Raw genomic sequence first — 27,472 nt, 5'->3', positions numbered from 1 at the left:
TCTCTTTCTCATTCGAGCTGAGCTATCGAGTCTGGACTATATCACTTATTCTTTCTCCTAGAGGAATACCTGGTGGTAAGCCGAACTTAATCACAAGTTCCATCTTAATTACTCTGTGTATATTTCCATTGGATTTTATCATGTGTATTTTGCTTAGTTCATGTATATTTAATTAGTGCATTGTGTATTTCTCACTGGCGTAAGTAGAAAACATAAACATGTGCTATGTATATATTTTAGTATTGAATTAATCTATTAATGCTACGTTGCTCAATTGATCATTGATGCAACCATGTATATATTTGTACATCTTATTTTATTTCTTTTATCTCGGTTGACAGCCTTGATAATCTTACTAGCGCACTGATACTGCGTCTAGAAAAGAGATATGAATTATCTTCCCTGTAATGGATTATCTCCCCTTTACTCATTTTACTCTAATGAGAGTTGCGCCGCTTGAAGGGACATTCAAGCACGCTCCATTGTTCTCGACCCACGGTCATATGCAAACAAAGCGTCTCGGTCTCTGACCACCGCCCAACTCACCCCCCCCCCCCTTTTTCTTTCTTTACCCACCTGTGTTGTTTATTTGAGATTATTATTTCCCCTTCTATGTACATTTTTATATTATTACGTTCTCTTTCATGTACATTTTTATATTGCTACTATCTGCCATCTATTTTCCAAATCCCATTTGTCATCATCTCCCCTTTATGCTCTAAAGCAATTTTACCAATCTGACGAATGCACCTCAGTCGAGGGCATCGATAAGATGTATGAGAGACATGTCCTAACTTGTCTTTATTTATCCGCAGCCTCCCTCAGGTGTCTGTCTATTTATCGGATTACTTACCTGCCTATTTGCCTACTGGCCTATTTATGTGCTTAGTGCTTATCAGCGCTTCACTTGCCTAGTTGCTATCAAGAATCACCTATTGCCTAGTTATTGGATCAACGATCTATTTACCTGCAGTTGTGCTTAGTGCTATTCAGCGCTGCGCTTGCCTATTTATTTGCTGTTGCTGTTCAGTGTCGGCACGACACTACTCAACTCTACTACTTGGCGCTATCGGCATTGCCCGCCTATTCGACAGCCCACCTGTCAAGCTATTAGGTGCGACGTCCCTATGGGCTCAGGTCTGTGTGAGACGTCATAGCTACACCAACCCTCTGCAACTCACTGGACATATCCTGTCAACTACGCTGCCCACGGCAGATCCGCTCTGCCCGCAGTAACCTTGTGCCCACGGTAGCCGGCCACCCGCCCTACTGTGCCCACTACAGATAATAGATTTTGGGGATTGAGATTCCACAAGACCTATATCGCCGGCGTCCCTCTATCCGCTAGAGCGCCACCTCCAGCTGCAGAACCTCAAGCCAGGACACAGCCAGCTGCGACATCAACAGGAATACCAGCTAAGTCAGAGGACAAAGTGACATACTCTCTTATTATGTGCAAGAGTGATGATTAAATATAGGATATACTAGAGATAGATGCAAACCCTCCCCCTTTTATTATTATATGTATATTTATGTAAATAAATATCCTTTATTTTAACTTTTGTATCTATCTTTCATTGCTTTGTCTCGTTGCGTGTCTGCTCCCGATTCATATGCTGATAAGTGGGGGTGTGATAGCATTAAAAATAATCACCCCCTAGACATAAAACGTGCCAAACACACGTCACATTTCCCCACCTGTCACAGACACCATCCTGAATTATGTTAATAATGTACACTTTTAGCGAAAGGGGAATAGCCACTTTAGCTTTGTGTGGTCGGTCTGTCCGTCCGCCGCCCGTCCGTCCCTTTTAGATCTCGTAAACTAGAAAAGATTGAAAATCCGACACGATGGTATTTATCTTTCAAAGATCCAATAATTTAACTATTATTTAACGCATATTTGACTGATTTTCAAGATGAACTAAACAATGTCAACGAAGCTAAATTGAACTTCGAGATTACCAAATAAAAGTTGCAAATAGAAGAGCTTCAACAATTACAGAAATATGAACTGTGCACAAAATACTTATCAACACAATCTTTATTTTGTCCACTTGGAAGAGGTCAGTCATCAGTGAAGCTGAGGATACTGATAACATGGGAGCGTATTAAGAAAGCTGCACAGAACCGAGTTCTGTGGAGAGGTGTGGTTGGGGCCCTATGTTCCCCTGGAAGTCTCTGCACTTACAGAAAATAGACTCAGAAGCATCATGATGGAAGATTTCATTTCGATGTCTGTCGATGAAGACGCTCTACAAGAAAATGGTTTTAACGTACATCAGTGATGCCCAAAATACGGCCCGCGGGCCAGATTCGGCCCGCGACGTGGTTATATCCGGCCCGCAGAAACGTTGACACAAAGTGGAGAAAATCCCCTCCAAAAAAAAAGGTTGAAAAATGTATCTTTACCTACTTAGGACTCATATTTTCTCTGATGGATTGATACCATGACCTTTAACCTCTGTGCGTTTGTGAACAGAGACTCTGAATGTAGAATCTACCAGGACCAGTGGGCGGATCTTTACTTGTTTGTGGAACATGATAATAAGCCTACATCTTTGTTTTATCAAGAAAGTGTGGCTGTTTAAAACAACATATATATCGGCATTATAAACTAATGATGGCGGCATTATGGGTTTCAACCACGAATAAAAGATTGTTTAACCACAACTAGAGATTTGAGGATCGATGTGACTAGTAACCAAAAAGAGACCTACACTGATGCTCACGTTTTAAGTAGACAAATGAAGTTATTTTCTGACGCGTACAAAAATATAATAATCAAATATCACATGAAATGATAAATGTATCACTACATCAAAAGGGTTCTGGTAAAATAGTTTCAGAACAATATCATTTAGCTTTTGTAACTTTTCGGTCATGCGGCCCGCGAAACGAGTGTTGGAAATTAAAATGGCCCGCAGGTCGAATAAGGTTGGGCATCACTGACTTACATCATCCCCTACGTGTCAGCGACTTATTATCTTCTTATGCTTTGTATTGGGGATACGTTTTGTAGATATTAACAAGAAAATTTTATGTCTAATTTTTAACTGTTCAGCTTTACTCTTTTAGTAATATCAAATAATGAACAAAAATCCTAACACGAAATATTCACATTAAACTAATAAAGCCTGAGACTGTTTAAAAAATGTGTGTACCTTTGACATTTCATTTAGCCCACTTACACGTTATGTTATAAAAACTGCACATAGTAGGACGATGCGACGACGACATACTCATCGTATTGCCCGAAATTTGTGGGCAATTTTATTGGCGATTTGTGGGCCGGATCGGTAATGGTAAAGCCAGGGCCAATTTTGACACCCCGTCCACCCCTGGTTCACTTTCAGAAAGCCAAAGTAGCTTTTCCGCAATTTTTAGAATGCTAGAAATTGAAATTATGGTGAAGTCGGATTTTCATAGCACAATGTTTCTAAAACTTTGACTATTAGAGCACACCCCCTTAAAAAAATATGTTCGAGTTCCTGTTAGTCAGTTACAGGTCTGGGTAGCGCTTTTCAAGTGTCGCTTAAAATAATACTTTGGATTGGAAACTCAATATTCTTTTATAAAAAGGTTTCTGACTCAATAGAAATCTACGTGAGAGGTTATTGAATAATGAACCCTTTGAATACCGTAATACTGTATTCAATGTAAGACACCAGTGACACGAGTATAATACTGCTACAAGACACCAGTACAAAAGGTGCAACTGATTAAAACTGCTACGGCTAAATGATAGATGAAAGTGAAAGATTTAGACAAGATATGTCTATCTATCTATCTATCTATCTATCTATCTATCTATCTATCTATCTATCTATCTATCTATCTATCTATCTATCTATCTATCTATCTATCTATCTATCTATCTATCTCTATCTATCTATCTATCTATCTATCTATCTATCTATCTATCTATCTATCTATCTATCTATCTATCTATCTATCTATCTATCTATTGATTCACCCATCCATTCACCCGTCAAACCATCTATCCATACAGCCATTTACATATATATATAGGTACATAAATACAAATGCACATATCTATCTATCTATCTATCTATCTCTATATATATATACATACACATGCATTCATCAATAATCTCTCTCTCCTAGATAGATAGATACATAGAGAGAGAGAGAGAGAGAGAGAGAGAAGAGGTCAATAATAGAGTATGCATCCTCTGTTTGGGACCTCTCAACTCAAGAAAACATTAAGAAACTGGAACAGACACAAAATAGAGCAGTGAGATTCATAACAAACGAATATTCACATTGACTAGAGTAACACCTTTAGTAAAATCACTAAATTTAGAAAGCCTTCAGGATAGAAGACTTAAAAGTAAAGTAGCAATTATTCATAAAACACTAAACCATAATCTTCAAATACAAAAACAAAATTTAATAAAATACTCAGAAACACACAGAAACATATGCTGGGACAAATTTGTACAAATACTCCAGTGCTATTAGAGCATGGAATGGGTTGCCTGAGCTAGCCAGGAAAACCAGTGACTTGGCAGAATTTAAGTCATTGGTTAACATGCATGACTAGATGAATGACGTGTAGGATATAATCATCTTTTTTTTTTTAGATAAGTGGAGTAGGTCTAGTCACAATTATTTATTTACCAATTATTTTTTTTTAAACAAGTAATTTGTAGTTTTCTAAATGACCTCATTTTTTAACAAAACAGGTCATCAACAAAGATCAACGTCTGAAAAAAGAATGCCCAAACATATTTTATGAAATTGTGTGTAAAAAGTTGGACAGGTTTCAAGATGTTTTGACGCAAGTGATGATAGTGCTGAACAACGGACATGCGCAGTCCAGGCCCATCTCAAGGCGGGAAGTTTTATGGAACATAGAGACAGTCACAGGTCACATGACACAGAATCACCACGTCTTTGTCTTTCACAAATGTGAAGCTTTACGCCTGCTTGAAAACGAGCGAAAATTTCTGAAATTTATTTGCCAGATTGCCAGCTTGTTCTGGTCACACAACCTAAAAGTCAGTGTCGTCTTCTCAACTTACAAAAAATTCAACATCTCTGGCAATCACACACGGTGTGTAGATGTTGACGTATTGACCGATCTGCTGGACATCAGACATCTGTTGCAGCACTACGCTCCTTCTCGGGCTAGCGTCGATGACCTCGTGTACGTCTGCTATAGTATGCTCTTTCTTCCGGAAGCAGTCCAAAAGGTGTCGGAAAAATACCTTGTACAGGATAATCACCTTGAGACATTAAAAGGTATTGATCGTCAGTATCCAGGGTCAATGGAAGAGATACTTTGCTGGGATGGCGAACTAATATTTCATATATTTCACCATAGAGTTGTGGAAGTACAAGATTGGTTGACGCAGCAAGATCTAACGCTGCTTGTCACTCTTCGGAGAAGGACTTTTAATGAAGGTAATAAAGGCATTTTTAAAAAAGTATTTTTAGGGTTAACATGTTCCTGTTTCTCACAGTGTATAAAGGTCAATAAAGGATTAGTGTTGCTAGCACCACGGCCCACAGACGCCACGCTTATGTACCCCTTTAAGATTTTGAAATCAATAGGGCAGCTGATGTAAAACTCATCTATTTCTATGACCGACGGGTAACTAGAGTGTCTTGTGGCCAGAACAACGACCAACCGATTTTACGTTTACCCAACTACTGTAAGTTACTCATATGAGTTGGGGTGGAAATTCAAAACCCCAAACTTCAACGAGAATCGAATACCGACCCTGAGTTAGGAAGCCAAGCGCTTTACTTCTCAGCCACCACGAATCATAAACATATGTAAAATCATTTCAAAGTTCAAACTCATTTCTAATACCGTAGGCACTCCGTTTGACTTTTTAAATTGCTAGATTCATCATGGCTTAATTTTGTAACATTCTAATTCTTTTCAGTACTCAACAAATAAATTTTAGAATGCATTATCCACATACACAAATTGACTACTCATAGGAATAAAATTGTTCTGGCATTCAACATTTTTTTTTCTGGATTTTCCAATCAACAGGGCAACTAGAAAGATGCTACAGACTACTCTTCCCTAAAAATTTGACCAGTGATTGGTTGATGCTGCTGAATAGGCTGAAAGATAGCTATGTAATAAGAGAATTACCAGGAAGTGATCTGCTAGCCGTCCATCCACTGGTAGATTACTACATTCAAAACTACAGACCTGGCAGCCGCCTGCATTTTGAAGAGAAAGAAACGTACAGGTATCTAAAACTCTGATACCCCCCCCTCCACCCCCTAGTAACCTGTTATCCTCAAAACCTCATTTTGCTAATTAATTTGATATTATCCAAAAATGAAAAATTCTTCTTTTTCCTAATTGTTTTTAGAGAAAGGTCTACAAATCTAGGGACTTTAGGCCTTTGAAAGCTTGCTTTCATCTGCCTAAATAGACAAACTTCTGTCTGTGGAAGACCAAAGCAGTTTCCAAAACGCTTGGGTTAGAAGCGAGGCATATCCTGTAACAGCCTTATCGTGGTGTCCTATAGAGATATTGCTTCGGGTTCGCGGTACATGTGGGATTCCGTGTACAGTAGCCTGAAGAGTTTGAGTTGTACGTAGTATCACAACAAAGACGAAATGCACTGAGTAACGCACAGCTACTATTTAAGCTAAATAACTTTATAAATAGTCTAGTCATTGTACATAATTAGATTGAGCATCAAGTATGCTACTTCATTTCCATAGTCTGAAGTCTGAACAGTCAAGTAATAAATATCTATTACTTAATAACATTAAATCTCACTAGAAACATATGCCCTTCCCTTCTTAGGACTAAGTTACAACTGACCACACATGGTAATTTCCGCTCAGACTGAGAGTTCTTTTCTCGTACTAGTAGCACGGTTTTTAGTAAGTGACTCGTAGGTCATATGTCTCAATGAGGTTCTGGTTAAGGTTTTAACCTACCAATGAAACGATAATAACAAATGGTGTAAAACATGACAATGCAACAAGATTTGAAATGATATTGAACGCACAATTTCCGTACAGCTCAAACAACTTCCTCTGCCACGTCACATTGAAGGCAGGAAAACCAAAGAATGCATGGAAAAGGTCTTCTTCGTGGTTTTCATGTCAGAGACTGGCCTCTCTTAAGAGATCTGATGCAAACTGCATTTCAATGTCGCAGTTATTCTCATCTGTTGAAGGTACGTGTCTGAATCGTTATTCAAAACTTATTTTTTAAAAAATTAATTCATTTGATCAACAAGATATTTGTACCTATTAATTCTAGCAGCAAGGGACCTCATTCACCAATCGTAAGCAAACACATCTTAAGTCACGTGCTTTCCCATCTTTTCTATACAAATTACGACCTAGTGATGCGTGTCAAACATGGATATCACATGACGGTATTTTTGGGTTTCATCCATGGTCATCACATGACCTTTTTTTTGGTGAATGAGGACCATTGTATAGCTATTTCTTTTCTTTTATACTTTTTTTTTTAAATGACTAAGTAATTTTAGCTTAATAAGCCTATTTTGTTGCCAACTTTGCATACAGAAAACTTGATTTTCTATGCACAGGCAGCTGTCATGGGGAGAAACCTAATCATATCATGTTTTCCAAATAACTCCAAAGAGTTCTATGAAATTATGTACAACAGCACAAAGATCTACGGGTCACCAAGCCAAAAAGCCGTTATGCAAATATGTCTGGCTCAGGCCATCGCTTCAAAGAAAGGTAACTCAATTCGTGAACGTCCATGATCTTCATCTTTGCTTTTTTTATTTAAATATTAACAAAGAAACAATTTTCTTTAAAATCAATATAAAATTAAACCTCTGTTTGAATAGAGCTTAGAAGTTGTGCACGGTTATAAAATACAGCATATCGTTAGTTAAAATAGCAAATAGATTTTTTTTTTTGTAAATCAATGAGCTATTTTCAATATATATATATATATCCTTATAATGCAGAGCAGTCAGTAAACAGGATGTATGTGTGTATGTCACTAATAGAAATCCAAACCGTTTGACCTATCTTGATAAAACTTGGCATACATGTTCCTTGGGTACTAAGTGGTATTACCTAAACGGAAATGCAAGTAATTGTTTTCTCTGTTCAAAATCTTATAATAGAGGATCTCAAATTTCTTCGTTATGTTTTTCACAGTAGCTAGGGCATTGTAGGAGGCGCGGTGGCTGAGCGGTATTGCGATTGGCTTCCGAACCGGGATCCGGGGTTCAAATCCTGGTGAAGACTGGGAGTATTAATTTCGGGATTCTCGGGCGTTTCTGAGTTCACCCAGCTTTAATGGGTACCTGACATTAGTTGGGGAAAAGTAAAGGCGGTTGGTCGTTGTGCTGGCAACATGACACCCTCGTTAACCCTAGGCCCAGAAACAGATGACCTTTACATCATCTGCCCTATAAACCACATGGTCTGAAAGGGGAACTTTACTTTACTTTTTAGGGCATTGTAACAAAGTTGGTATATAGATTTAGATCTATTTAAATATGTGATTGAAACATATTGTATCAGCCGTTTGGGTTAACCATTCTTACAAGTCATACTTGTAAATAATACCAAATCCAATTACAGAGTAAGTCAACATTGAGCCATATCCACAGACCGATACAATCCAAACGGCGTACACAATAATAGCAAACTATTCAGTCTGTCAACAACAGTATTAGAAAAAGAAGATTTAAAAAATAAACCAAAGCAGGTTTAGAGCGGTCGTAAGATAAGTCGTGATATTTGTTATGGCACGATAAGAATTTAGCTATTTGTTTCATAGGCAGGAAATGTATTGACTTAGAGACAATGACGTGACTAGTAAAAACTAGAATATGTTTTGAGGAAGAATAGCGAAATGTAAACATAATACTTCTGAACATGGGCGTAGCCAAGGTGGGTGTGGGGGGGGGGTATGGGGGTTAAACCCCCCTCCGAAATAATGCGGAATTTAGTGACTGATTTTTTGCTTTGATTTTGTTTATTTTAGGTGAGATTTTAATATTAAACCAACACATGCCTCAGCGCAGCCAAGGGGGGTTTTGAGTTTAAAATCCCTACGAGGGGGTTTTGCGGTTAAACTTCCCTCTTATATAAAACAAAACAAAAATAATGCAAACGACAATCCCCAAATTCTATAAGCATAGCTAAGAAAGATTTGATTATTTAACCCTCTCCGAAATTTTTTTTACGATAAAACCCCATCTTCAATATAAGACCAAAGCATACATCAGTCACCAGATTCTATCCGGCGTAGTCGAAAGGGGTTTTGTGTTTAAACCCCCTCCAGCGGGGTTTGAAGCCAAAAACACTTCTTCAATATAAAAAAAAGCAAATTACACACACAAAATTCTATGTGCGTAGCCAAGAAGGGTTTTGAGTTTAAACCCTCCTCCTCCAGAGGGCTTGAAATTTAAAAACCCTTAAGATAGTTTTGACTTTAACCCCCCCCCCCTAAAGCGGGGTTTGAAGCTAAAAACTACCTCTTCAATATAAAAAAAGCAAATTACACACTCCAAATTCTATGAGCGTAGCCAAGAGGGGTTTTGACTTTAACCCTCCCCCCCCCCTCCTCCACCGGGGTTTGAAGCTAAAAACTACCCCTTCAATATAAAAAAAGCAAATTACACACTCCAAATTCTATGAGCATAGCCAAGAGGGTTTTGAGTTTAAAACCCATTCAGATGGCCCTGAGTTTAAAATCCCCCTAAAGATAGTTTTGAGGATGAAAACCCCTCTCTTCAATATTATTCTAAAGCAAACTACAGTCATCAAATTCTATGAGTGTGGCCTATGGGAGTTTTTGATTTGTTAAAAAAACTCCAGAGATGTTTAGTTTAAAACCCCCCAACAGATGATTTTGACGATAAAACTTCCCTTTTCGATATAAAAGCAAACTACATTCACCGAATTCCAAGAGCGTAGCCAAGAGAGGTTACCAATTTCTACCAGTAGATGGGCTCCATTAATAAAGTGCAGTAAATTGTCATCTGCCGAAATTGTAAAAAAGGCTATATGTGGCTATAATAAACATGGCTAAGGCGTATTTTAGGAGTCAGTTATAGAGATCGGGTCTCAATCAAGGAAATACTTTGCCAAACTGGGAGTCGACTTCTTAGTAAGGTTGTGACAGAGCATCGCATGAGGTTTGCGAGACATGTTCTCCGACAAAATGAATTACGCATACTAAGATGAGGTTGAGACCATTAAGAGGAAAGGGCAAACATGGACATCCTAGTACAACATGGCACCACACTCTCGTGTAAGTCCTCAGAGCAGTGGACACCAGGTAGGAAGAGGCTTCAGACATTGCCAGTGACAGATTTTTGTGGAGGCAGTTTGCGTTCAATGCGCCAAACGGCGCTGGAGGATCTAAGTCCTAAGTAAGTAAGAATAGCAGATTAGGTTTTTTGAACTAAAACATTTAATAGCAGATTAAATTACTGTAGATACCTCAAAATAAGATTTTTTTTTTGCTTTAACTACCGGAAATAGTACCTGACGGCGGGGCTCCACCCCGAACTCCCCTGAGAAAGCTAACAGCGCTCCTTCCAGACCCCCTTGCTGTCAAGGGCAGGGTTTGTACACACACACTCATATAAATAAATAAATAAATAATATATATATGTCGGGGCTTTAGAGCGAGGCAGTTTTTATGGACAAAGAGATTTAGCTTGACTACATTCGACTCTTTCTCTCCTAATTGACTTGATTGGACCTCATCAAATTAAATTTAAATGAATGTTTAATTTTATAAACTTTATTTTGTGTTATATTAGATACGAGCATACATTCTCCTTTAATTCTATACCAAATAAAACATTTTCTGATAACAAAAGACAAAGCTATTGAAGCCCAATCATAACAGGAGTAGTGAAATAGTAATGGGCAAAATGAAGAATTCCCTTGAAACGTGGAAAAATAATTCCGGAGAGAAAGCGTTAAACTTCTTGTTCGACATATAGATAGTGAAGTACAGAAGGATGTAGAGAAAGGGAGAGAGAGGGACAGAGAAGTGGAGGCAGGAAGAGAGATACACGTCACTGGTTTGTGCATTGAAAATCCTTTTAAAAACAAAATTTATGTTTCAAAATGAATTGTACGCTAATCTTTCCACTCGTGCATTGCACAACATTGAATAATTTCAGAGAAATCAAAATGACATCAAAACCACGGGACCTTACCATCTCCCCTCCCATTATGTATATTTCGCAACTTGAGATAATCCTCCAGTAATCGTTTGTGATAAAGAGTTTCTGTCCTCTCAGGGTTTATATTTTTGGACGAACCGTGACTGTACAATCAGATCACAGACCTTTGCAAACTATTGTGATGAAGCCTTTACATAAGATTTCACCAAGACGTAAGTTGATGATGTTAAGACTGTTGAGATATCAATTAACAGTAACTTACACATTCAAAAATGCAAATAGCTGATACGTTATCGCGTGCGTACATCAATGGTCAAGAACAATCAAATTCAAATGATGAAATGGTTATGAGAATTCATAGCGCAACACCTAGTTTTCGGGAAGTGATTAGAAAATTGTTGAAATTAGACGGGAAACTGAATCTGATGCTAAATGGAAACTAGTAATGAATTATGTCAGAGAAGGTTGGCCTAAGTTAGAAAGTTAGTTCACGAAACAGTGAAAGTGTATTGGTCATTTAAAGACAGTATTCATGAAGAGAATGGAATATTGTTTTATGAGAACAGAATTGTAATTCCTTTAAGTACTGAGAAATGAAATTCTCGACAAGTTGCACACATGTCATTTTTACCATCACAACTGCAATGACAATGACTCAGGGACATCATTCCAACGGATCCCAAACTATTGAAATCATCGGTAGCTGAAAAAGCAGAGACATTACTCAAAGAACGACAGATGAGAAGCAAAGTGAAATACGATGCTCACGCAAGATAACCTAAAGATTACTCTGTCGGAGAGAAAGTGAGAGTTTGTATTGGTCAAACATGGCAGAAAGCAGTCGTCATTAAAAAACATTCATCACCCAGATCTTACATCATAAAGACAAGCGATGGAAAAACCTACAGACGAAATCAACGCTTTTTGAACTAGAGTTTCAATGAAGGTATCTCTGGGTACTATGATACTGACGAAGATAATGAACAGCAAACTGTTAGAACAACCGAAACAGACAGTTATAGACCAACGTCTAGAGAACTTGTTGTGACAACCAGAAGTGGTCGAATTGCTAAAGTACCTTGTAGATATCAATCTTAAGAACTTTAAAAGGAAGAATGGGTTAATATATTTATATTATGTCATTGTTTGTTGTTTATGTTTTGTGCGAAAGTAAAGTCTCTGTTATTATTACTGTTATTATTAATTAATGTCTACAGTATGTTATTTATTTCTCTGTGACAACAGAACTGAGTTTGTATACAGTGCGCCGCTCTGGGACAGCTTGCCCAGAAGGCTTACATAACTTAAAGATAGATAGGCGAAGTGGTTTCTATGTATCTGAATAAATTATCACACTTCCTTCATTTCAGGTGCGGATTTGCCAAATGCCTTAACCTACGTGGAGTCAGCGATAGAAACGCTTCAGTGTTATGGGCCCAATTTCTTTTACAGATTGGCTTTATGGAAAAAAAGCGAAACTCCTGGAAGATCTGGGAGACCATTGCCAAGCGTTAGAGTGAGTTATGGATGTAGGATTTATGAAAGTTGTATTTGGGTCTGACTGTTTAGATCTGTACGACTGATTCCAAGTTCCAACGTTGTTTGTATTTACTATATTTCTTCTCAAACGCAAACGTTGAGTAACCTTTAAAGATTTTTTTTTAAATACATAGAATATAATAAACTATTAACTCTATAGAATATTTGTGTTACACAAATAACAAACTAGTGTTTGAAAGGGAAGACCATAGATTTATATATACTACTAGACTGGAAACCGGAAATAAATTCTTATCCGCGACTGATCGATGGTGAACATTTTGTAGAAAGTTGGATCAAGGCGTTGTTTTGTAAAGTGGTTAAAAGAAGTAAAGTTGTTGTTTTTTCAACCCTAACATATAATTTTATTTTTAGCGGCCCCCGAAAGGGGAAAAGACGCTATTAGTTTTGTGCGAAATATCTGTCCGTCTGTCCGTCCGTCCCGTTTAGATCTCGTAAACTAGAAAAGATATTGAAAATCCGACATCACAATATTTTAGACCATTCAAAGTTCTGATGCAACGGCTACTTTTTTTTTCTGAAAGCGAAAAAATCTAATTTTTAAAATCAGTTATGCAAGCAGTTTTTTAAAGAGAAAAAGCTAATTAGTATGCATTTTAACTTAGACCTAAATTAAAAAGAATAGTAATCTTGTAAACGTCATTTTCGTGAAAAAAAAATTTCTTATAGCGGAAATATTTCGTTTTTTTTTTTGAGCATTCGAATAAGAGATTGATCCTTTTTCAAAACAATTACATCTATTATAAGACTTCAGTTAGGCAAGGAGAGGCGCTGTAGCTGAGCGGTAAAGCGCTTGGCTTCCGAACCGGGGGCCCCGGGTTCGAATCCTGGTGAAGACTGGGATTTTCAACTTCGGAATCTTTAGGTGCCTCTGAGTCCACCCAGCTCCAATGGGTACCTGATATTAGTTGGGGAAAAGTAAAGGCGGTTGGTCGTTGTGCTGGCTACATGACACCCTCGTTAACCGTAGGCCACAAAAACAGATGAACTTTACATCATCTGCCCTATAGACCACAAGGTCTGAAAGGGGAACTAGTTTGGCCAGGTTCACATCTAACTTTGCATTCACTTGCACCTATCCTTTGATCTGCTGTACCGTTTGGGCACTACACAAGATCTGTCAACCTTCTTTCTCCATTCTTATCTCTCATTTGTCTTTGATATAATTTCATTTGGATGTTCTTTCTGAAAATATTGAAGCCTGCCTGGGTGGACCACTTCGGGGGCCGATTTTGAGTTTGTGTTTCCACACAAACTGTCTTTGTAATCTTGTTTAGATCTAGATCTAGTAATTGATTAACGAAAATTCACAAAAAATCACAATTTAGTGTTGCATTCAGTCTTTTGATAAAGAAGATTATGTGTCTGAAAACTGCAAAATAATAATTATGAGACGAGAGTACTCTTATTTTTTATGTTCAATTACTAGATCTAGATTCTAGATCTAAAAATTAAATTATATGTTACATGTATTTACTTAAGCTTGGTGGCATGACTATTATCAGACCTTTGTATATAATACCATCCGAAGTTGATAACTGGTCTCTTGAATCCCAATATGGCCTGACTTCAATGGGAGTCCCGCTTCTTGTGTCTGGCCAACCAGTCATAATTACTTCCCGAAGCATTAAAAGTTCCTTGCTTGTACAGTCTTGAATGTCACTGTATTTCGAATCACTTACACTGACTTACGGAGATGATATGCACTGAATCATCTGTAAATTCACATGTCTGTGTATCAGTATTTGGTAGATGTGCACGAGAAAGTGTATCGGAGATAAACATTTCCTTGCCTTTTCTGTAACAGACTTTCAGATCATACCACTGTAGTCTTATTAGCATCTTCTGTATTCTCATTGGTGCTGACAATCAGAGGCGTCACTAGGGGGGTGCGGTCCGCACCGGGTGACACCCATTAGAGGGGTGACACCCGAATGGAAAAAAAAAGAATATTGGCAAAAACTAGTAATTAAAAACCCGAATGGAAAAAATAAATTTCGGCAAAAACTAGCAGATTCCAAAATAAATAAATCTCAAGATGTATACCCAAATATGTCTAGGCATATCAACTGTACAAATTTAGATCTTTATATTTTATTAAGGTTTATTGTATATATTTTATTCTCTTTGGTAAAAATGTCCAAAATGTTACGTGACAACAAAAAGGGGGGGGGGCGCAAAGACTGTTGCTTTTTTGTAAGATTAAACATTGTTTGTATTAGCATTGTAGTTATTTAATATTTTATTATTAATTCGGAGAAAGTATTACTAAATTTTAAGACAAATGAATTTTTTTTTTAATTATGTGACATCGTTTTATCGTCCTAGTAGAACATTTCTACGTTACCAGCAAGATCGATTCAAAAGATTATTTTAAAGATACCATTTTTATGCCTCTTCAACAACGTGATTCTAGAGTCTGCCCCGTTTTTTACGCGGGCACAAACCAATTTCTTCCGACTAATGTACCATCGTAATATTGACGTTTTGTTGCATGAACGGAACAGGCCCGGAACAAGACGCCTATCTAAAGATGAGGATGAGGACAACAAGCCCATTACAAACTCCTCAATCTGTGATGGGAGGCACCTCTAGGGAATTGGCCGACGTTCTCTCATGAGGGCGCGACGCTCTGACCTATGGAGATGGTGAACGATTCAAATTATTTTACATGGGTATAATTAAAAAGTTGTCTGTACATTGTAGTTATCAATCAAATTTTGAATATTAACCCAGTGAAATATTATCAATGTTTAAAAAGTTAAAATATTGTAAGTCAAAGACTTTTAAAATGTTTACCGTTTTTGTGTGAGGCGTCTACAAAGCTACCGATTAAAAACATTTTGAAGAAGACATTTCAAAACGTTTCTACTAAAGTGGTTCTTTTTGAATGGTCAGAATGGTCAAAATTATCTAGTCAGAATGGTCAAAAGCTTAAGTGTTTAACATCGTTGACGACCTTCGTAGGACAAATACTAAAAAGTTCGCGGCAACATGAACATGAAGATGATCTTAAGGCATACGTGCGCTATATTTACCTTGAACATCCTCCGTATAATAGTAGATTCCAAAAAAAATATTTCTTTATCGGAACGTCCCATCCGTTGTAATTTAACTTTGACATGGGCTCTTCTTACTAGGGGAAGAAAAATACGTTGAAGACAACACAAGCTGAAAACGAAGAAAAACACTTGTAGGAGTAACGTGCTTCAACAGACCACCTTGCTGGACGGATAGGAAACCTGATGCCTCTTCAACACTATCTCCAGAAAGAACTTTTTCGGTTATACAAAACAGTCTAAAATTTTGTACATAGCACTATTTCTGACAAAAAGTTTAGTGGGCGGGGCACCCAGAAACACTGCACCATTCAGATATGTTCCGTTCACCTCTTCTTAATTGTCATAAAGAATAGGATTTTCAAATAGAATTGACTAATTTTACAATTTTGCAAAAATTGATGAAAATAGGTAATCAGCTTACTGTGTTGGTTTAACAAAATGAACTTTATTGGGAAAAGTGGATAAAGTTGATAGCGGGGGTGGGGTGACACCATGAGCTAACCTCACCGGGTGACATCGACCCTAGTGACGCCACTGCTGACAATAACGGTTTCTTGAAGATTATATTAAAAGCTATAATAATATTTTGCTCCAGAGGTTTCTGATCGTTATAAACTGTTACTTCCTTACCAAATATGTAATATTTGTGGTATACAAATAACAAACTAGTGTTTAAGAGGGAAGACATATTAGGAACTCCATTTATTACGTTAACACAAGCGGTGTTGCACTGACGCGCTAGTGTGCAAATGCACCTATAATACCAATATGTTATAAACTCTAAACTAAATTAATTAATTTTTATTTAACAATATTGTTCTTTTCAGTTTTGGCTAAAACGACTAAACAATTATGAACCATTGTTAACTATTTCTAGATATTTCCGTAAAGCTAAAGAAGAAAGTCATTTACTTCGACTACGTGTCGAGTCTGACGACATCTTACAAGTCACAGAGCTACAGATGGAAGAAGAAAGTCTTTTGGCTGAAATACAAGAGACAATCCCTTTAATATTTAGTGGTAAGTCATGGGGGGCTAAGTAATCTGTTTATATTACAGTCAGCCTCGGAGCAAGACATTTTGAGATCACTGACAAAGCCCGCTGTATACACATTTAAGACCAATAGAAAATCCACTGCCGAGGACAGGCGTATAAGGCGAAAAGAAAATCTGAATCGACCATCGGCGGAAAATGGTTAGGTCTGCGCTGGATGTGGCAAAATATGTAGCTCGCAGCTGGGGCTGCGTAGCCACGAGAAATACTGTCCTCCTCATTAATCTTCGGAATCATGAGTTTGATCTCGAAGATAAGCCCTAATATTGTTATATGTTTGGTCGTGCGGTAAGCACGCTGGACTGTCATTCAGTCGTCTGGATGGTCCCGGGTTCATACCCTGCCCGCTGCCATCCCCCATCGTCTTGAGGGAGGTTTGGACTAAGAAGTAGATTAACGACAACTCTGAAGGAACATCCGAAACATGTCAAACTATTGTTAAGCATTTTTACACATATGGTTTCCTTCTCTTTTATCTCCTAGATTCCTCATGACACACAAATAATTGTAGTTAAAATCATATAGAGAATTTAACATTGAATTTTAGATAGAACAAGGTTACAAAGACAATTTGTGTGGAAACACAAACTGAAAATCGGCCCCCGCAGTGGTCCACCCAGGCAGGTAAAAAGCAGGTTTCAATATTATAAGAATGAAATTCTATCAAAGTCAAATGACAGAAAATAATAGAGAAAAAAGGTTAACAGATCTTGTGTGGTGCCCCAGCGGTTCAGCAGACCAAAGGATAGGTGAAAGTGAATGTGAAGTTAGATGTGAACCTGGCCTAACTGATGTCTCATAATGAATATATAATTGATCTAATTGTTTTGTAAAGGGCCAATCTCTTATTCCTCAAGAATAAAACATTTCCCTAGGAAAATGAAAAACATTAAAAAAAACATTTTTTTTTCCCTTTCGTTAGGTAATCCATAGTGTATATGTACCACTGCAGTTCACGCGATAATATGAAAAACTACTTATTAATTGTTGTATTAAATTATGTCTGACTTATATGCATACTAAATAGATTTTTTTCTCTTTAAAAAAATAGTAAACATTTTTTTGTGTGTAAATATAGTACTTAGTATTACAACGTTATAGAACTTACATAACTTAATACAAATATAAAATTATTTATTTTTTTGACAAAAAATCTACAACCGTTTGCATAAATGTGTTACAAATATGGTAAATAGGTATTATTCCTAATAAAGAACCTCCAGTGTTTGTTACTATTAATAGTGAATAGTCGTAAAAGTGGCGTATTTTTATGAAAAAAAAACTGCTTGCTTAACCCTTAAAATGCGGGTGCTAGTTTAGCCTCTAAACATCAGAATTGTAATTCCATTTGGTATGCACTCACTGTAAAACAGCTCAGCACTTTAAGGATTAAGTGACTTAAAAATTAGATTTTTCGCTTTCAGAAAAGAAAAAAGTAGCCGTTGCATCAGAACTTTGAATGGTTTAAAATATTGTGATATAGGATTTTCACTATCTTTTGTAGTTTACGAGTTCTAAACGGGACGGACGGACGGACGGACGGACAGACATTCCACACAAAACTAATAGCGTATTTTCCCCTTTCGGGGGCCGCTAAAAAGGATTAATTGAAGTTTGTATTGCATTCATGCATTTTTTTCTATTTTCAACAAAGTTAACACGAATCTTTTGTTCCATTATTCACACTCATAAAACTCACATCAGATAACATTTCCACATTGTAGGCGACTGTTGTATTTAGTGTTCAAGGAGTGTGTGAAGAGCCGCTATTGATTTTGTGCTATTTATATATCAACCAGCAAAAGCTCGTTTCATGGGGTCCGTGTTCGATATAGATCTAGGACTAGGTGCAACTTCTACATTTGGTCTCATGAAAGCTTGCCATTTAGTATGCACATTGTGTGGCGCATATTAAAAAATTAGTTGTCAAAGATTTTTATTTAAAGAAAAGTAAGTAAAGTAAAGTTTCCCTTTCAGACCTTGTGGTCTATAGGGCAGATGATGTAAAGGTCATCTGTTTCTGTGGCCTACAGTTAACAAGGGTGTCATGTGGCCAGCACAACGACCAACCGCCTTTACTTTTCCCTAACTAATGTCAGTTACCCGTTAGAACTGGGTGGACTCAGAGGCGCCCGAAAATCCCAAAATAAAAAAATACCAGGATTCGAACCCCGGTCCCCGGTTCGGAAGCCAAGAGCTTTACCGCTCGGCCACCGCGCCTCCAATTTAAAGAAAAGCTGTGGAGCATTTGTGTGTGTTTTCTAGGTAACGGTTACGAAAGGGAGCGAATGTTTTTGGTGGTGTGTGTTGAATAATTTCTGATGACACTACAAGGGTGATCTGTAATAATTGACGTGAGGTCACAAGGGTGAGAGTTGAAGGGGAGACAAAGCGAGATACACGAGAAAGAAAGAACATGTATTCCTGTAGGGTTTAAATATTTCATTTTGCTAATATTAAATTTAAATATTTAATTTCAAATAAAAACTAAACCACTCTATAATTATAAATAAACGCTATATTTGGGTTTGTTTAAAATGAAATCGGTTGAAGGTTATATTATACTAAGAATTTAATACACCGGCATCGGTTTAGTGGTAGTAGCTGTTTGTAGCTGCAGACAGTAATACAACTAGAGTGAACATAAAAATACTTTAGCTTATTTGAAATGAAATTGCAACGATATTTTTGAATCAATTGTATGATTATTTTTTAATACATATAGAATAACAGTAAATTTGTACGATTTTCAATATTTTTGTTAATTGATTTTTTTTTTTAGGGTTAGGGACTTACATCTAGAGTCAACACGACGTAGTCAGCCGTATTACCGTATTAGTACATTTAAAGTTGCTTCAATTTTATTGAAGTTTAAAAGCTTTGCTTATATTTTTACGCAAATCTAATATAGGTTACATTTACATTCTAGATCTGCAAGTACATCTAAACTAGAATTTAATAGTTCTAAATCACAACTTTGGGTCTTGTGTTAGACCTAGATGTCAATATAATGAACATACCAATAAATAATCGCATACGTTTATCTTCCTCGCTGGCCGAATAATAAAAACAAATGCGCAAGTTTTAGCAGGTGACAGTGTCACGGGTTCGACATCCAAATTGATCCAAAAATTTTGCTAATTGTTTTTTAAAACGAGTTTATTATATTTGAAGCTTAATAATGGAGGTATTGTCTTTTTTTAAAATATATTTTAAAAATATGTTTTCTTATTCTCTAATCATTTGCTATGCACATTAAAAGCTACTTAAGGTGACACTTCTGGTTTCACTCTACTATTAGGGAATAACGTCCAGGCCAAAGAAAAGTTGATGATGCTGTATGAAACTATCAATGACAGATACGACAACCATCCAGAGTTTGCCGCCATTTTAAATGGCATTGGACTTATAATACAGCGTGGTATGTGATAACATAATTTTGTTTTTTTGTGCTTATTTTTTAAGTTTATTCTGAAAGTGTAATAATTGTTATATCCGCCCCTGCTCCTTTTTTTTTCTGAATCCGTCTTAAGAATTTTTGGAGGGATTTTGTTTTTGTTATTTTTTTTTTATTAATTATTTTTTGTACACAGGGACTAAAGATATGAGTGAAGCCTTTAAATGGTACTACAGATCCTTTAAGGAGAGACTGCATACCCAGAACATTTGCCCTCAGAATATGGTAGCCACTATGAACAACATGGCAATGATTCTATGTCGCCAAGGAGATCCAGGTAAATGAATCAATCCTAATCATAATACAGAAAATGTTTATAGTATTGATTGTTCATCTGCTAGAAAACCACGAGATAGGATGCAGAAAAGTGGGTTTTACATGATTGCAACTTGTTATATCGCAATATAGAAGTGTAATAGTCTATATAATGGTTTGTGACTATGTAACTAACATAGGGATATTTTTTAAAGACGCATCCTTTTTCTATGGAAAAGGAAACGTCTAACATAACCAATAGGGACACTGCTTGTATCAGTAGTGCTTAAAGTTGAAGAAAATTAGTTGTGGTTACTTTAGAGTCACTCACCAAGAGTGTTTCATATGATTCGGTAGGTCTGCTCTACCGTCCTCTTGCTGGTACCAAACACTATCATATATTTGGCACTGTCTCAAAGTGCATGAGGTCTGATTTCATCACTCCTGTGGCTCATAGTAAAGTAAAGTTCCCTTTTCAGACCTTGTGATCTATAGGGCAGATGATGTAAAGGTCATCTGATTCTGTGGCCTACGGTTAATGAAGGTGCATGTGGCCAGCACAACGACCAACCGCCTTCTTTTCCCCAACTAATGTCAGGTACCCATTAGAGCTGTGTGGACTCAGGTGCGCCCAAGGGATCCCGAAATAAACATCCCAGTATTCACCAGGATTCGAACCCGGGACTCTCGGTTCAGAAGCCAAGCGCTTTAACGCTCAGCCATCTCGCCTCCTGTGGCTCATAACACAAACTTATTTATGGTTGTCAAATTTTAAAATAATATATTTACTTTGAATATTAAATAGTTTTTATAATTATCATGTGTAGCGGACTGCCAGAGATCCTCCCGAAGATTCTCCAGTTATTTCATTTTTCGTAATTGTTCATAATTTATGATTTCTATAAAAAGAAATGACTATTTTAGACATATAAATTATTTGTGTGTGGGTACAGCTAGTTGAATATTTATACATAACATATGTTACATATATGGACAAAGTGTAGACACATTTTTGTAAGTTCCAGCAATATTATACATCTCTTCCTCAGATGCGGGTGAAAAATACTTACGCCGGTCACTGGCTATTCTAGAAAAAAATTGGCCGAAAGCAGTATTATACAGCCTTGACATTGAACCATTTGAGTGAAGTGAAAGTTAAACAGTAAGATATTACAACTATTTAGTGATGTTACTATTGAAAGTCAATGTAGTGCAACTTTATTTAGCAGAAAGCCTACCTCAAGATATGTTACATGATTAAAATAAACAATCTGAAGTCAAGAGGACTTGTGCACGGGAACTTTATAAAGATTCATATGCTAGGACAAATTTGTACAAATACTCCTTCTTCGTAAGTGTTATTAGAGCAAGGAATGGGTTGCCTGAATCAGCCAGGAAAAGAAATGACTTTGCAGAGTTCAATTCATTGATTAATACGCATAAATAGATTGTCTTAGCGACACCCGTAGGTCGTAATCATCTTCTTTTTTGGTCTCGGCTACATACTCCACTTAAAACTTGATTTCCTTATCAACATGTTGCACTTTTTTTAAAGATAAACTTTTTTGAAAAATTGTGATACAAATGAATAATATGTCTTTATTCAATACTAGTGTTGCGTGGTGGGAAAGCTGGGATTTTGTTGGGAATTCTTGTGACTGAGTCCGGTATATTGTTATGGGTACTTTAAAATAATTGGGGAATTTAAATGCAATACACACATTGCACAATAGGTAGCAGCGGCCCTGAATATACAGTTATCTCATGAAAAACATTTCATTAAAGAATCTAGTTTTCATACTCTTCTATTTCAGGGGAGACTACTTTGAAGCGTATAAGGTCACAATAGAGGCAGAGCAAATCCTAAGAGAAACTTCTAAAAACCACGACTTCAGATTGAAGATCAACATGTCTCTTGTTCACCACATCTTAGTCCTGAGTCACACCAACTCCAGTTCTTGTGCGGTGACCTCTACGGTAGAAGATTCAGTGAAATGCTTAATACAATTAGGCTCAAGCGTTAAACAGTACCTTAATGATGACGGCCACCACTTTCTAATGTCAGCATATGAACACGCCTTGCTGTTGAACTGGCGAGACTCTGAAGACACATATCAGCTGTATAGAAAAGATCTGCTGGATCATATACAAAAGCACACATTATTAAGAGATGTTTTGTTGAAGAAAGATGCCAGTCAGTTTCCCAGCTCGTTACTGAAAGAACACCGACACATTGTTGATTACATCAGAGACACGGACTATGCTCAGTTAGATTTTCTGAAACTGTTTTCTTACTTATCAGAGGCGTGCCCTATGTGCCGAAACATTGTGGCTACGCCTGCAGAACAGTTATGGAGAAAGGAGATAGAAAAGCTGTCTTATGATAGAGAAACATTTCGCAATGTTTTGAGTCCTATGCCAACTAGCCATGAATCTTTTGAACATCTGAGTCTTAGTGTCTCAGAAGTGAGTGAACAAAATGTAGAAAGTGGCTCGCAATCATGTGCAAACCAAGTTGAAATGTCGGTGATGAGTCCTTCTGTCATGCAAGACCCCCTGCACATTCACAAAGTGATAAATCCATCAGAAATGCCAGACCATCAAGACAGTTTTAACGGTACAAATCTATCAGAAATGCAAGGCGACAAAAACAGCTTAAAAATTTTAAATCCATCAGAAATAGCAGACCATCAAGACAGTTTTAACGGTACAAATCTATCAGAAATGCAAGGCGACAAAAACAGCTTAAAAATTATAAATCCATCAGAAATGCCAGGCCACGTGGATACTGTTACAATTGTAAGTCCATCAGATGTTTACGGACTTGGGATAGCTGAAATTACTTCATCTTCCCTTGCATATAATAGTTGGGAAGTCATTTCATCTTTCCAATCTCAAAAGAGTAATGAACCAGACAAAATGAATGTATTGAATGCAAATGTAGCTAAAAATGAATTCCCCAACGCCAACAATCCACGGACTCGACGAGCAAGTTCCTTCTCTTCACTTGATATGAACGACCTGAGCTTCACAGTACTTGATTTATCCTCGAGTTTCGTTGATATCACAACTGCGATGCCAAGTGCCATTGAATGTGTCGATAATCCATCCGGGGATAGTAACAATAGCTCATCATTTGATGATATAGTCAATACGTAAACATCGCTGAAGAATGTTCTGTTGGCTCCAGATGTTACTTGTGCTAATGAGATGTGTACACCATAGAAAATAAAAAGAGGTGGATAATACACGGTGCTAAGATATTGATAAATATGGAACAAAGTTCTAAGATATGGATAAATATGAAACAAAGTGCTAAGATATTGATAAATATGGAACAAAGCGCTCAGATATTGATAAACATGTAAGAAAGTGCTAAAATATTGATAAACATGTAACAAAGTGTAAAATATTGATAAACATGTAACAAAGTGTAAAATATTGATAAACATGTAACAAAGTTCTAAGATATTGATAAATATGTAACAAAGTGCTAAGATATTGATAAATATGAAACAAAGTGCTAAGAGATTGATAAATATGAAACAAAGTGCTAAGATATTGATAAATATGAAACAAAGTTCTAAGATATAGATAAATATGGAACAAAGTTCTAAGATATTGATAAATATGGAACAAAGTTCTAAGATATTGATAAATATGAAACAAAGCGCTCAGATAGTGATAAACATGTAAGAAGTGCTAAAATATTGATAAACATGTAACAAAGTGTAAAATATTGATAAACATGTAACAAAGTTCTAAGATATTGATAAATATGAAACAAAGTGCTAAGATATTGATAAATATGAAACAAAGTTCTAAGATATTGATAAATATGGAACAAAGTTCTAAGATATTGATAAATATGGAACAAAGCGCTCAGATATTGATAAACATGTAAGAAAGTGCTAAAATATTGATAAACATGTAACAAAGTGTAAAATATTGATAAACATGTAACAAAGTGTAAAATATTGATAAACATGTAACAAAGTTCTAAGATATTGATAAATTTCGAACAATATGGAAATTTACAACTCCATCTCTATGGTTAAACATCAAATTTCATTAGTTATTAGTTAGAGCAAAATTATCTATAAGTTGTATAAGGAGATATTTTCCTTTTTTTTAAAGTATTTTTCTAAAATATTTTTCTTGTTATGTTACTTATTAATTTATTTAGTGTGATAAAAACTATAATGAAATTGTATTGTATTTTTAAAAAGTATTTATTATATTTGCTTGTGTTACTTCCAAATTAAATAAGTGTGATAAAACTATAATAAAAAGGTTAATTACTATGGTAGTATTATTTTCTAGAAATTGAGTAGGCCTACTCAAATAAATAATTATATATATTATATATATATATATATATATATATATATATATATATATATATATATATTAGGGGTGCACCGGATAGTCGCTCCGGCTCCGGCTTCTGCCGAATATCCGGCATTTTTTACTATCCGGTGCTATTCGATTCGGCTCCGGTCGGATATCACTACCGGATAGTAAACCGGATAGTAAAAAATACACCTATTTAATATTGTTACGAATCTCACTATCCAGGCTCTCTGCAAACTGCACCATACACCACCAACTTAAAGAACTTGACAACTCAGGGCTCCAAAGCAACGTAACACTTTAATAGTTGAATAAATAACAGCCAATACTGTACAATTGGCAACACGTACACTGTACAAATATCTCTCCGATAACACCGTTCCGCAGTATCAACTCTTGCACTGGCCTCTCCGTCTCGTTCCGGGCTTGCACTGGGTTCAACAGTTCAGGACTGACTTCACACACTAGGCTCGTTGTGTCGGCCTCGATCGCAGACCAAGATCAAGACGCCAGCCGTCTCAACTGTACTTGACAGTACTCCGCACTGAACCGTCGTAATGCTTCGTACAGAACCACACCGCTGAACTGTGCTGTAGTCGACCGGACTGTAGTTGACCTTCTGTCGTAAACCTCCTTTCTGAACCTTCTGTCGTGAACCTTGCTGTATTGAGCCCCTTTTCTCGACCGACCTGACTGCGACACCTCCGCTCTTATATAGGGTCCCTACTGGCCTTCTCGAACCGGACAGAACGCCCCTCGACGTTTCTAGGTGGTCAGATGACTATAACTCTCGTGACGCTCCTGAGCTCTGTTCACGTCGGCGATCCTTCCCGAACTGTCCTGTTGACGCTCGACTCGGCTGACAGTCGTAACTCGTCACGCTTGACCGCTCATCTAGCGCTGGCCTGGGGCGATTTGCGTCGGCTGACTACACACACACCACCACCCCCATCTGTGCCACCACCAGGTTTATAACAATATGCATAAAGTGGACCTCGTTCCATTAATGTCTGTTGTAGAATGTATTAATGTTTATTTCGAAACAAAATAATGTGCTTAAAAATAGAGCCTTTATGAATATGCATCAAACACCGTTTATTATAAAGACAAGGCGTGTTAATAACTTAATATAAATATAAATGAAACTTTACATCATAAATGCGCTTTACATACAGAGCAGCAATGGCTGACACTTTTTTTTCAATTTGTCTTGACCTTTGAGTAGGTTAGTTAACATGTTAAAATGCTACATTCATTGACTACGTCATGCTGACCAGACGTCTGTCTAGCTGTGCGGGTATATCTCCAGAGGTAGAGATGAACAACTCCCACCCCTTTTATTTGTTTAGTCCATCACATTGAGTTTTTTTTATAGGCAGATGACCACAAGTTAAATACGATGGACGTAGGTTTAATGTCAGCGTATTGACTAGTGGACGGGTATAATTTATCTACATGCTTGACTGACCATGCCAATGTGTTATCTTTTTTGACTGACACCCAAATTTATTGCGTGAGTATGCTCAAGGAAAAAACAATGCTTGATGGTTAACACAAACAACAATACACACTACACCAGGACTACATGTGTAGGCTCACTAGGTATATCTGACCAGGTTGTTGGTCTGAAATTCATGAACACATACATCTGACCACTATACAAGGCAGATTGCACTTTACTTATGAGGGGATTTACATTAGTAACTAGTTAAATATATACTAACATTATTTACATTGACCTTTCTACACACATCCTTTACAGTTGGTGGCATCGTACATACACACAGACACACTCATGCTATACAGATTTTTAGAAATACTGTTAAGCTTGAATAAATCAATCAGTAACAGAGTTTAAATCAATAACGTATACAAAAGAAAAAAAAATAAAACCAACTAATATAGGTATGTTATTTAACAGTTTCGTAAAATGTTCAGCAAACACAAGCTTTTGACAAGACACTTGGGTATTCGGCTCCGGCTCCGACCCCGGCCGAATATCAAATTTTACTATCCGGTCATATCCGGCCCCGGCCGGATATCAAAAAGTACTATCCGGTGCACCCCTAATATATATATATATATATATATATATATATATATATATATATATATATATACATATATATATATATATATATATATATATAAATGTAAATATATAAATATATATTTGTTTATTTATTTATTTGTTGTATCATATGCCACAGTTTCATTTTGGGTTATTCTTTACTTAAATGATTGATTTTCGTTTATTCAATATGGTGTGATGTGATTTTTTTTTTGTATAAAGTTCTCATTTTGTTATAAAAAAAAAAGATTATAATCCATGATTAATTTCGTTTTAAATATTGTTCTTACCCATTTACGTATAATAGAAGCATCTATATCAATTTCGCAAATTTACTTCAATTTAATAATAATGTAGAGAAAAAAAAATACAAAAATAATTTTTTTTTTGTGGATACGAAATTCTAGAACTAAACGATGAGAGATGGACAAGAGTGAATATTACGACATTAAAGGTAATTATGGCTTATCTTTGTTCTATCTTAATCCTTACTTCTACAAAGCCTATATT

At 36.6% G+C, this 27,472-nt stretch overlaps 1 protein-coding gene across 4 annotated transcripts in view; it reads left to right on the top strand.

Moving 5' to 3' along the window:
• LOC106076074 (uncharacterized) overlaps positions 1-27,228 on the top strand; it is a 36,968-nt gene extending 9,740 nt beyond the window's left edge. For 2 of the 4 annotated variants that reach the window (XM_056005367.1, XM_056005366.1), the window contains 10 exons: positions 4,710-5,430; positions 6,032-6,236; positions 7,027-7,184; positions 7,566-7,722; positions 12,521-12,666; positions 16,650-16,792; positions 20,128-20,247; positions 20,420-20,560; positions 21,588-21,700; positions 22,353-27,228. In XM_056005367.1, coding sequence (XP_055861342.1) covers positions 4,710-5,430; positions 6,032-6,236; positions 7,027-7,184; positions 7,566-7,612 — 1,131 coding nt within the window. In that variant the 3' untranslated portion in view covers positions 7,613-7,722; positions 12,521-12,666; positions 16,650-16,792; ... (2 more) ...; positions 21,588-21,700; positions 22,353-27,228. Of the gene's footprint in view, positions 1-4,709; positions 5,431-6,031; positions 6,237-7,026; positions 7,185-7,565; positions 7,723-12,520; positions 12,667-15,217; positions 16,628-16,649; positions 16,793-20,127; positions 20,248-20,419; positions 20,561-21,587; positions 21,701-22,352 lie in introns of those variants that run through there. The other 2 variants (XM_056005368.1, XM_056005369.1) reach the window with 2 other exon arrangements.
• The last annotated feature ends 244 nt before the right edge of the window (positions 27,229-27,472 follow it).

This window comes from Biomphalaria glabrata, chromosome 12, assembly GCF_947242115.1.
Source record: "Biomphalaria glabrata chromosome 12, xgBioGlab47.1, whole genome shotgun sequence".
NCBI classification, from domain to species: Eukaryota; Metazoa; Mollusca; class Gastropoda; family Planorbidae; genus Biomphalaria; species Biomphalaria glabrata.
This window is presented reverse-complemented; position numbering and strand designations above follow the sequence as displayed.